At 35.5% G+C, this 12,890-nt stretch overlaps 1 protein-coding gene across 1 annotated transcript in view; it reads left to right on the forward strand.

Moving 5' to 3' along the window:
* Positions 1–12,890, forward strand: part of cac (calcium voltage-gated channel subunit cacophony) — a 43,099-nt gene that overhangs the window by 16,237 nt on the left and 13,972 nt on the right. The window contains exons 8-26 of the mRNA XM_028313485.1: positions 110–213; positions 992–1,107; positions 1,194–1,253; positions 1,339–1,440; positions 2,630–2,827; positions 3,082–3,296; positions 3,699–3,911; positions 4,155–4,328; positions 4,537–4,593; positions 4,818–4,907; positions 5,822–5,925; positions 6,042–6,164; positions 6,393–6,572; positions 7,463–7,729; positions 8,006–8,149; positions 8,527–8,728; positions 8,806–8,970; positions 11,371–11,481; positions 12,134–12,217. Of these exons, the coding sequence (XP_028169286.1) occupies positions 110–213; positions 992–1,107; positions 1,194–1,253; positions 1,339–1,440; positions 2,630–2,827; positions 3,082–3,296; positions 3,699–3,911; positions 4,155–4,328; positions 4,537–4,593; positions 4,818–4,907; positions 5,822–5,925; positions 6,042–6,164; positions 6,393–6,572; positions 7,463–7,729; positions 8,006–8,149; positions 8,527–8,728; positions 8,806–8,970; positions 11,371–11,481; positions 12,134–12,217 (2,709 nt within the window). The remainder of the gene's footprint in view (positions 1–109; positions 214–991; positions 1,108–1,193; positions 1,254–1,338; positions 1,441–2,629; positions 2,828–3,081; positions 3,297–3,698; positions 3,912–4,154; positions 4,329–4,536; positions 4,594–4,817; positions 4,908–5,821; positions 5,926–6,041; positions 6,165–6,392; positions 6,573–7,462; positions 7,730–8,005; positions 8,150–8,526; positions 8,729–8,805; positions 8,971–11,370; positions 11,482–12,133; positions 12,218–12,890) is intronic.

Genomic DNA, 12,890 nt, shown 5'->3' on the forward strand with positions numbered 1-12,890 from the left:
CAGGAAGCTGCACTATTAAGCGATAAAGCATCGAGCGAGAATTTACTAGCTTCTTCCCCAATCAATTAAATAACTTGTATCAAACTGCCACTAATTTGTTTTGTTTCAGACAAATGACGCGTTAGGTAGTGCGTTCAACTGGGTTTACTTTGTGCCTCTCATAGTATTGGGTTCATTCTTTATGCTCAACTTAGTTCTCGGTGTCCTTAGCGGGTGAGTCTTCAAACACTTCACTTTTATTGCACTCATCATATCATTCAATGTCATAATACTCAACTGATGTTAACTTTTCGTTTCTGTTATCAAATGTGTTGCTTAACTTACTTTTATGTTTTGGTAATTGACAAATTCCGTCAAATTATGTATGCATCATTGTTATTTCCTATATTTCGCAGAAATAATTTGACATAAAGATGGTTAAGCCTGTTTAAATTAAATTGATGTTTTAACCAAGATGAAATTTCTTTTAAAATATAATAATGATACTTGCTTTACGCTTGGCCAAAACCAGAGAATTCTCTAATGAGAGGGGGCGCGTTGAGAGACGAGCTCAGTTCCAGAAGGAAAGAGCTCGACAGATGTTCAACCAGGACTTCAGCGCGTACCTAAACTGGATCACAGAAGCAGGTCTGACTTGAGATCTGACTTGAGACCGTGTGACGCAGCTTGATATCTATCGTATTACCAGTAAACCTTGGTCTATGACCTGCTTGAACTAACAAAGTTTATGCTCTGTGTCTTTTTTAGTTAAATCTTGATTTTGGTTCACTCTTATTTGTATCATCTCATATTTACATTACGCTATTATAAGCTTCATCCTGTATCTATAAGTAATCTCAATTATTTAAGTAAGTACTGATAGACTTTACTATCGACTATTTTGTATCATCACCTATGTAATACAAGGCTAGATTTATCGAAAAAATAAATGATTATGACACATTTTTGAGTATTGCTAGAATTCATTTCACATCTTATGCTATATTTACAGTGAATTTGCTAAAGAAAGAGAGAAAGTAGAAAATAGACAAGAATTTCTTAAGTTAAGAAGGCAGCAGCAGCTAGAGAGAGAACTCAACGGTTATGTTGAGTGGATATGTAAAGCCGGTAAGTTACTTGAAAACAACAACAAAAAAAAACAAATCAAAGCCACTATAGTTAAACTTGAAGTTGTTAAAATGTTTTTATTTCAGAGGAAGTAATATTAGCAGAAGAAAGAACAACAGAAGAAGAAAAAATGCACATAATAGAAGGTAAATATGTCACCCGCTCAAAAGACAATACTAATGGGAAATACGAGAGCTTGTGAAAATATTAAAACTTATTTTATGCCAACAGCTCGGAGAAGAGCAGCAGCTAAGAAAAAGTTAAAAAACTTAGGCAAAAGTAAAAGCACAGACACAGAAGAAGAAGAGCAAGACGAAGACTGCGGGGATGACGGTTAGTACATCGAACCTCTTGTTCAATTCATGTTTGTCCCCGTCGTGTTGAGTGTTAATGTTTTTACGATTAATCTTTTCATTTTTATCGCCCCGTTGTGTTCGTTAATATTTATTTTAGACTATAGCTACATTAATTGCGAAAGCATGTGTTTTATTAGCAGCATGTTGATTTATATTTGATTTTACAAACCTTTAAAGAGTTTGATGGTTTTAAATATTTAAACTTTTCATTTCTCTTTCCACGTTGTGATGTAAATTTTCAAATCGTGGTTAATTATTGCAATATATCTGTTTTAGTACAAATTGATATCGATAATCAAAAGAATTTAATGAATGTTGCATGTTAATGTTGTGTTCTCTTGTAAACCTATACACTCGTTTTCATCCACTTCCATTAAGTATTCGTACTCTATTTGTGTGTTGGTTGTTTACAGTTCCAAAGAAAAAGCAAGGTATGGGATCAAGCGTGATGCTGGTAGAATATTCCTTTTCATCTTCTTTGTAGTTGAGAACTAGTATAGTCATAGATTTAGGCATAGTTACTCCTTTTTCCAACCCGACTATAACGTCCGTACGTTTATGTATGATATTTACGTATTTGAACAAAAAAGCGTCACTTTTATATCAATTTCCCATGCCTTTTTAAATCGTAACTGATTAATTTTATTATAAAAACTGAACTGTGCTGTATTGATAACTTAACAATTAATAACTTTTTAAACGTTCGGGCGTCTAAACTATCTTCTAAACTCTTGCTATTCTTACTTCTCTTCCACCTTCTTCCCCAGCGTTGAATATAAAATAAAAATCGCTTTAACCTACTTTAAGGTTACCTTAAAGCGTGACTGAAAAAACTAGGGATAACAGAACAACTGCCCCCAGGGAGGGTCGTTAGAAATTTATACGGCTCTAGTGTCGAGTAGCGACCTCGATCGTATTCCGACACCGCTCTAAGTCCTGTCCAATTACGCGTTCTAATATGAACCTCCAACATCCAGCTTATTATGTCCCGAAAGCTAAAAGTGCTGATAAGTAAGCTATATGTGCGTATATGCTAGTAACATTAGCTGAATGTTCCCTTTAGTAATAGTTACTGTTGATTTCACGAACTCGAGTGACGTTTGTTAGATCAACAGCTTTTGGTTCTTGAGAAATATGTTTTACTAATACGTTTTTGTTTACGACAGGTTTTCTGAAAAGCAAGTCGAGATCTGTGGGCAAATGCGCGGACTTCTGGCGCGCCGAGAAAAGGTTCCGGTTTTGGATCCGACACACAGTGAAAACCCAGTGGTTTTATTGGTTCGTCATCGTCTTGGTGTTCTTCAATACGATATGTGTCGCTGTTGAGCACTATAAGCAACCTAAGTGGCTAACTTCGTTTTTATGTAAGTGTAAGAGTGATATGTAAAATAGAAATAATTTTACGAATTTAAAAACGGTAAACGTATAAATTTTCCGTATTTTAAGACATAACTAAACTACATGAAGTTGTGAAACACACACCCTTCAGGCGACTCCCAATTCGCAATCTTTTAGATAGTAATAAGAAATCAAAAATTTCAAATATAAAAACATTTTAATCCAACTAATTGCCAGATATAAAGTGTCAAAAAGTATAACTCACCGTCATTTGTTTCAGATTACGCCGAATTTGTGTTCTTGGGTTTGTTCATGATGGAGATGTGGGTGAAGATGTATGCGTTGGGACCGCGGATATACTTCGAGTCCTCGTTCAACCGGTTCGACTGCGTGGTCATCTCGGGCTCCATCTTCGAAGTGGTCTGGTCGGAGGTTAAGGGGGGCTCCTTTGGCCTCTCTGTCCTTAGAGCTTTAAGACTGTTGAGAATATTTAAGGTAATTATTATTTAGCTGCTTTTTGATACTTGTTTAAGATATTTTTACAAGTTTACTTGATAAACGTATAGTAGCGGACAAAAGGTAGTGTGAGAAATAAAATGCTCCCTTAATAATTACAGTTTTATCTGTCTTATTATTTACACGAGCTATCGACACGAGCTACATACTTGTAGATCGTGCAAATATTAGGCTCAAGATAATAGGTTTTATGTTGATTTTTGTGATTTGTGAATAACATTTTAATATAGATCTTTAACTTGTCTAATACTTGTAACTAATAACTAGGTAGGTATTAACTTTAAAATAGGGGAATCTTATGTAGCAAAATCATTGAAAAGTGACACATAATAATCTGGGATTAAACTTGCAGACCTCAAAAACAAAACTTTTATATTTCAGGTCACAAAATACTGGTCATCACTCCGAAACCTAGTGATATCTCTCCTGAACTCGATGAGATCCATCATCTCTCTGCTGTTCCTTCTCTTCCTGTTCATCCTTATCTTCGCCCTGCTCGGCATGCAGCTGTTCGGAGGGCAGTTCAACTTCGAAGACGGCACGCCACCTACCAACTTCAACACTTTCCCCATTGCGTTGCTTACTGTCTTCCAGGTAACTATCCTTTTTGATACCATTGTTAATTTAGCCTCTTTTCTTGAAAAGTATCGATAGAGTTTAATTGACCGCGTCTTACGATTATGTGATATTCTCCTATATCACTGCCTTCAATGTATCATCATTAATCAGCGTCATTTTACTCTCTGTCTCTCTGACGTCATCAAGTACTAGTTCAAAAGTTTTAAAAAGTTGGTTAAAATTAGAATCTGTATTTAAAACTTTCTATCTGTATTTCAGATCCTAACAGGAGAAGATTGGAACGAAGTGATGTATGACGGCATCAAGTCTCAGGGCGGGATACAGAGGGGCATGCTTTACTCTCTGTACTTCGTCATCCTGGTGCTGTTTGGCAACTACACCCTGCTAAACGTGTTCCTTGCCATCGCTGTCGACAACTTGGCTAACGCCCAAGTAAGTGCCAATACAACGTAACTCGGTGTTGCTCTGGATGATCCGTCTGTAAACACTATAAGAGTAGTAGCATCTATGTTTCAAAGATCATCAAAATAGGCTAAGTGTTCAAGCGCAGAAATTGCAAGACGATGTTGTGTGTCAACGTCTACGCTCACTTGTAAATCTGACGCCGCTTCTCGTGTAAATGTTGCATTTGTCTTTCCAGGAATTGACAGCGGCAGAAGAGGAACAAGTCGAGGAGGACAAAGAGAAGCAACAACAAGTAAGTCTGCTTCGAAACGTCCATCACGCTGTACATTAGAATGTTAAATTCATTCTCTGATGCTTTGAACTTTAGTTGATAGAATCACGATATCAATACCATAGCATGTTCAACCACTCTTCCACGAGCATTTACTATCGAGCGGTTGTTGTATGGAAGATTGGAACTATTTAGGTGTATCGAAATTTCTATTTCATACGACAACCTCTGTTTCGGCTAATTAGGAATTGGAGAAAGAGATGGGTGCGTTACATGCGGTGGATGGGACTCCACCTCGAGTAGACTTAAGTCCCTCTTCGCCGGCGAGTAGGAAGGTAACGCCGTATGGCCGTGATGCTAAGCTCGCTTCATCGTATGCATTCATGTCAGCCGGTTAAAATATTGTGGATGTTTTTTCATTTAATCCTCTGTCATCTTTTTCATTTCTCCATTCCTGGTCATTGCACGTCTCTTGCACGCCATAATTTCTTTTGAGAATGTTCTTCTCATTACTGAATTTTCCTACTCATCATGCTTGCGAAAATCAACAATATTTTAACTGTGGCAGTATCATGACGGCTCAATGTCGCTTTTGTGGGCAGAATGTACAATAGGTGTTATTTTAATTCAACATTTATATCTACCTAGCTGGCTAAATGTGGTCAATAGAAATCAAAATGTTTATATTAATTTCTCTGAACTAAAAATATCGCTAGGAAAAGTCATTCACAAAAATTTTCTAGGTGTATTAATTTCAAAATTTGTTTTCTTTGGCTTAAAATTTAATATGAGTTCATTGGAATACTTCAATACCATTGATTTTAATTGTATTTTCTTACGCATGTTTTGAACTTAAGCAAAGTAGTTAGCTTATGTATTTGAATATTAAGGTAATTTTTATGGTTTTCATTTACAAAAGAGACTTAATTTGTGTTCAATATGTAACAGTTTAGATAAAAATATTGTGTTAAGACAAAATAGTTTGGATAAAGTAAAAATGCTGCCTAATTATAATAGAAAAGTATTTTAGCTCATTGCTACATTTTATAACAAGAATTAGACATTGATAGTCAAACATAAGTTTTATTAAAACCGCTACTTTTAGTAGTAGAATTTTAACTACAAAGCTAATAAATCTTGCTAGTACTTACTCATTAAAGCAATTTGTAAAAGCCAGAAGTAAAGCAGCAGATACTTCTATCAGACTATAACATTTCCGATCATTGTAAGGATTTGTGTAATATTCCAGAAAAAGAAAGAAGAGGCCAAAAAAGAAGACGAGGAGGAGATACCAGATGGACCAAAACCAATGCTGCCATATTCGTCCATGTTTATTTTGTCACCTACTAATCCGTAAGTTAACTGTTGTTGATATGACTTTACTGCTTTCGGCTACAACTAATGTTTAGGTTTAAGAAGACTTGATTTTCATCGAGAATATTTACTACTGTTCGTTTTGTTTGTTACAGAATTAGGCGAGGCGCACACTGGGTTGTAAATTTAAGATATTTTGATTTTTTTATTATGATAGTTATATGCTTGAGTTCTGCGGCTTTAGCAGCTGAAGACCCAGTCTTTGAAGGGAGTGAGCGGTAAGACTTTTTGGTTCTGTTAAGGTATGAATTGGATACCGTCGGCATTCGGCTGCTGCAGGCACTATATTTTACCACATCTTTGTCAAATCTAATTAACAGAAACTAGACTGCCTTTGCCTTAGTACCTATTATTATCAGCGTTAGCCATCTGCCGACAGCTTCCAAGTCACACTTCCAAAGTTACAAGTTTATAACTTGGTTACTTAACTATTTGTTCTTTTCCAGGAACAAAGTGCTAAACTGGTTCGACTACGCGTTCACGGGCGTGTTCACCGTGGAGATGCTGTTGAAGATAGTCGACCTGGGCATACTGTTCCACCCTGGCGCGTATCTGCGCGATCTGTGGAACATTATGGACGCCACGGTCGTCATCTGTGCCCTCGTCAGCTTCGGTTTCGAGATCGGGTGAGTTCGGATTCTTCTTTCTTTCAAATTCTTCGTTAAACTTATCGCTGGTTAAGCTATAGGGGAGAGGGGGGCAGCTTTGGACAGGGGCAGCTTAGAACAAATGATTTTAAAAATCACTGGTTTAGGCTACAATGGTATAAATCATAATTTATATTGCCAGCACTGATGCGCATAGCCGTCACATCTCATTTTTAATATCCAACTGTAGGTTAACCGGCAAAAGTGTTTTTTTGGTTTTGACTGCCANGTAATTTGGCAATGTTCACTGGGATGAACACTCGACTTTGACCTGGTATAAAATGGCTTATTTATTAAATGAGCATTGTAAATCAATCAAGTTATTAAGCATAAACACTATGCCATACGTTAAAACCACTGTCATTACTCAATTATAATAAAAAACATGTAAAGCTTGAATAAACACCTTGACACTAAAGCCTGGTCTTCGCTATGGCCGGCATTTTGGCTAAAATTAACACTTTCAGACTGTGACTAGCACATAAAAATATTTTTCTACCAAAACTTAAGTATATTTTCTAGTGAAAAAAAAAACTTACCAGAAATTAAGACGTATGCACTCGGCATATTATTTTTTTCAATTGAATGTTCATCCCAGTGAACAAAATCAAATGAAGGGTTAACACCGCCGAGCAACGCCTAAAAATATTTCGGTCGTGTAAGCCACAGTGCAAAATTGATGACTGAAAACATAGAGGAATTGACTGAAAAGGTTGCTAGACGAATAAGGTGTTGTTTAATCTCAGCTTTCTTTTTAGCCCAATTGATGCGTCTTGTTTTTCTAACATTTTACGTTTTATTATTAAGAAATATTTAGTGTGATAAACAGTTTGGAATGTATGTTAATATTGTCTTTTTCTTTGTTACAGAGGTGTCAAAAAGGGGGCGGGACAAAACTTGTCCACAATAAAATCGTTAAGAGTGTTAAGAGTGCTCAGACCATTGAAAACTATAAAACGTGTTCCAAAGTTAAAAGCAGTGTTTGACTGTGTTGTGAACTCTTTGAAAAATGTCATCAACATTCTCATTGTGTACATATTGTTTCAATTCATATTCGCTGTAATTGCAGTTCAACTTTTTAATGGTAAATTTTTTCACTGCAACGATATCAGTAAGAATACATTTGAAGACTGCCAGTGAGTATTATCTTTTATTATTCTTATTTAATTTTCTGTCTCTGTAACTATCTATAAACTTGTAATTTAATACTTATCTTCCTTGTTAAATTTTGAATTTGTTATCAGTATCTATAAAATAACAATTGACGATGTAGCTTTCCAAAAAAGAATGTGTAGATTCGATTTCTTTTTAAAATTGTCAACCTGTCATTGTTTCTTATTTTTCATTTTCATTTGTTTTACCTTCCACTGCCTAAGTTTTATCGCGACACTAATCCTTATCTCCATCCGCAGAGGGTCGTATTTCTTGTACGATCAGAACAGCCTACTGCCGCGCGTGTGCCCGCGCCAGTGGATGACGCAGAGCTTCCACTACGACAATGTCGCGTCCGCGATGCTAACGCTGTTCGCGGTGCAGACGGGCGAGGGGTGGCCACAGTGAGTAGTTTGACTCTTACTCATTACCAAAAAAAAAGAAACAATGTTTAAAGAATCAAACCCCTAGATTAATGTAGCCAATGGGTTAACAACACCGCGTTGCTAATGTGGGAAAATTTGCGCGGAATCACTCCTTTTTCAAATTTTGAATTTTTCTAATCAGCTCTTATGTCGATGTGTGGTCACTTTTTCTTACATTCCAGAATTTGTCATTATTTTGAGTTCAGTATTTTTAATTCATCGCAGCTCCGGCTGCTCGTTTAATTATGTAGATGCTTTTTTGTTTTGCTGACTGCGAAATTAGTAATGTCTAAATGTCAATCAACATTTATTTGTCACTTTGTTTATACTTAATTCGATTATTTTTCTCTTTCCAGAGTGTTACAAAACTCAATGGCCGCCACGTACGAAGACAGGGGACCCATACAAAATTTTCGAATAGAAATGTCCATATTTTATATCGTTTACTTTGTGGTGTTTCCATTCTTCTTTGTTAACATATTCGTAGCTCTGATTATTATCACATTTCAAGAGCAGGGTGAAGCTGAACTGCAAGACGGTGAAATTGATAAGAATCAGGTGAATATTAATGATAAAGTGTAAAAAATGATTTCAGTTTAAAGAACTGGAAGCCAACCATTAATGTTTGTCCACAGAAATCATGTATAGACTTCACGATAGAAGCCCGACCTCTCGAGAGGTATATGCCAAGCAAAAGAGCGAGTTTTAAGTACAAAGTGTGGAGAATAGTTGTCTCTACGCCTTTCGAGTACTTCATCATGACTCTCATCGTACTCAACACATTGTTGCTCATGATGAAGGTATGTATTTAAATATCGTTTATGTGTTAGAATAATATTAACTATAAGATTTCTAGTTTATCTTGATAGGTTAGAACAGTGAAACAATTGACGACACTCCTTTCAAAGTAACAGAGAACATACATACAAAACAATTGAAGCACCATAAATGTGGAAAGTAGAATTTTAGGTAGTTGCTGAGAGAGCTAGCCTAAATCACAGGGCACGAAGAGACGACCTAGATTAGTGGAAGGGTCTCCGACACGAAAGCTTGCACCGATCTTCACTAGAGAGTGTAAACCTACGTGCGAAATATTTGGTCCAATCCACTGAATCTCTCTCTACCTTGGCCAATATAAGTACAATGTAGGGACGTTATTCTGTCGTATGTGTATTTTATGTGTAAGCACTTAGCCCTATCCTAAATCTAGTAGTAATTAAAACACATTTATGTTACTGAAATGAGAGTCAGACTTATACTAATGTTAATCATGTGGTCATTTACAACAACAAATTGGCAAACATTAGTACTGCCTATGACGCAACATCAACACACACACACATTAAACACTAACACAAACAACATTCGGCGTCATACATCACATCGGAATGCGTACAACAACAGAGCCTATCCCGTCAAGTGTACCGTCGAACTATTTATTTAATCCTGTGTTTTGTTGAGTAATCCTTTCGTGAGTCCTTGCTTGCTGTTATTCATTACATGTGATTGTGTATCAGTGTTTACTGCACGGTATACCTATCCTTCCTACACATTTACGGCACAAGAAACACCAAAATTTTACTCGGTTATTCGTGCTTGAGAATGCACTACATCTCCGAGACCAGTTAGGTTGTTGTAGCATGGGCCATCTATGTTGTTCGTGTTGCATGACCTTATTTAAGATCTAATCTTAATCGTCTTTATGTGAACAATCTGCATGCTTGGTGGAATGGCCTACTGCCAGGCGTGTCTATTGGTGGCTAATAGCTGCTTTGTGTTTTTATTGGGATTCCAAATTGTAAAGCCTAGTAATTTGATACCTAAAACTTTAAGTATCTAATGTACCAGTTTGTTATTCTTCAAGTCGTACCTAACCAATAGCCCATACTTTCTTATATCTATTTGTACTGGGAAAATTATTACTGTGCTCTCAAATATTGGCAAAAATCTTCATTTCACTGTGTCCCTGTCTGTTTTTGTTTTTTCCTTCTGTACGGTTTAGCACTAATCCCCTTACCGAGTCCAATATCACTATCCTTTTCTTCTATAACTCCTTTAAATCGTAAGAGCTAATTGTATTCAGAATGTTAGCACTGAACTGATCTACGAACCGACATCATTTCTATACAAATCCATTCTTTACATCACAACAATACTTTCTTATTTTCGATACCTATGTATGAAATAACAAATATGTATTTTCATTGCCATGGGTTTATCCAATACGCCTGGCACATCATCTCAAAATGGCAGTACTATAATCAAAATGACGTCTACGCGGATGTCCTCAAGTATTCGAATATGGGGTTTACTGGAATGTTTTCTGTGGAAACGGTGTTGAAAATCATCGCTTACGGTGTCAAAGTAAGTACACAAACACAGTTTGGACTGACACTACAGTGTTCAACAGCGAATACCAAATGTGTATCTAGGTACAAATGTACTCTTTCTGTTACTAACATGATTATTTTGTCTATTTACATGACTGTATGGGAATATTTCCAGTCGAGTAAATATCATCCCTTCCCAAGTATCCGATACTGATTTCTCTCTTATATTGTTGTTGATAATATGAATTTATTTGCGAATAATTGTTAAGCATGGCTTTTTACTCCCGCTGCATGTAGCACCTGTATATTTCACGCCTATGATGAATAATCTACTTCCTTTTTCATTGCACTATGTTAAAGACAGCTATCAAAGTGATATTGTGAGGAGATTCAAGGTAAGTTGTCTTATGCTGCAGGCTATCTAAGCAATAAGGTAAGTGAACTTCTTTCTTAACCTGACAAATTGGATGATTAACTAATTGTCGTGATCCAATGCATGATTGTGAATCTGATGCATGCAGCACGTGCACTTGTTGCCACTGAACGAATATACATGATCACACAAATGTTATCTGGGCTCATAACGGAGACAATGAACAAGACACACACACAGGCCGCTACACTCATCGTTACATGATAAATGATATAAATAAATAAGTTGTCTGTATACATATTAGAAATTGATAGGATTTGATTTTTTAGATTAAACAAAGCTAAATGCTAGAGTAGTTTTTTTGCAAGTACAAGTAGAACTTTATGACAATAGCATTCTTTAGTTCACATTAAAGATTGACATCTGGCATTTAGTTTTCATAAAATTTGTAATATTTAACATTAAGGCTAAACAAATTGGTATTGGTTTTGTGGTAGTTCCACGAGGCTCCACCAGAACTCATGGACCCGTTAATATTCATGAACCTCGTCTTTACGTTCTTCTTCTTTCTCGAGACCGTTTTGAAGCTGATTGCCTTCGGATGTACGGTAAGGATGAACACGTTAAATATTTTGAATATCGATAAATAAATTTTAATTTGAGTTATTTTAGTAAATGCGGTTCGTCACTATGATGAACTCGCACTGCCTTCATTCATTTTTTGTATGTGCCGTCAATGCAAACTTTCATCCGCTCAAAGTAATTTAAAATTATCTAAGACAGAATTTTCCATTTTCGCTTATTTTTGATAATTACACGTTCACAATTATTAGTAATATTTTATTTTGAGGGATTGTTATGTTTGCTTTCAGTACATACGATACACTTTCATTTTTTACCAATTTTAACTTAGATTTATTAGCTTATAATATTCAATATGGACTTGAATATATTAAACGCTAGAAATCATTTCATAGGAAGTTTATGAAATAACGCTTTGTTTTGAATATGAAATAGGTGAATAGTTTTTATAGCATTAAAGTTTATAGATTCATAAGCCAGATATTTTTTGATATTTGAATAGATTTGAATTTTTGAGAGAAATATCCTGATTCCTATCCTGATTCAATGATTCCTCATAAATTAAAGAGTTTAAAATAGAAAGTGTACATTTGTATACAATTTTTTGATTTGCAATAATGAAATTTGATATATTAGACATTGTACATATTCGACAACTAATTCATATTTTTATTCCAGAATTTTTTCAAAGATCCGTGGAATACATTTGATTTCATAACGGTCATTGGAAGTATAATTGACGCCCTCATTATGGAGTTTGGCGTGAGTATTCGTCATATTTTTACATTTACTTCCTGTTCCTCTAATGTTGCAACCTCACCAAAAGCATTCGTGATTATTTGTATTTACAATTATGTGTATATTGCAAATGACTCGTTGCCATCTAAATATTGACTAAATAAGGAAATATGGATTCAGCACTTTCGTGTTGAACAAAAATGATAAATAGTTGAAAAGTCACTATAGGCAACTATAATAATATATGTAGTAAAGAACACTTCATTCAATAATTGTTGCGGTATTTGTCGAATAAGCAAATGAAATAGTTAATCACAATTAAACTTCACTGGACAGTTACGTGCCTGAAAATAATGCTATTCTTAATTAGCGACTTATACGAGTAAGTGTTTATCTAAACTTTTCTAGTTGTTTTTTCTATTGTGTTTGTAAGATGCGTGTTTGCGTGTGCTCCTGGTGAGGTGACAATTATTTTTATTTATTTTTCACCCATGTTACTTCTATGACTGTTTCCCCGCTGGCGTTTTCTTTGACATTATGAACATGGGTATATCCTGATTGCAGACTGACCTTGCTGAAAACTGTGCTGACATATCCTGTCAGCAGGTAACGAATTCAATATTTGATTGCTAGGAAAATTAGACTTGTAACTGGACGATAATTGAATTTAGACAATGTGTACATATTTGAAATAATA

This window comes from Ostrinia furnacalis, unplaced genomic scaffold (genome assembly GCF_004193835.3).
Source record: "Ostrinia furnacalis isolate ACB-3 unplaced genomic scaffold, ASM419383v2 OfSCF4245, whole genome shotgun sequence".
Lineage (NCBI taxonomy): Eukaryota > Metazoa > Arthropoda > Insecta > Lepidoptera > Crambidae > Ostrinia > Ostrinia furnacalis.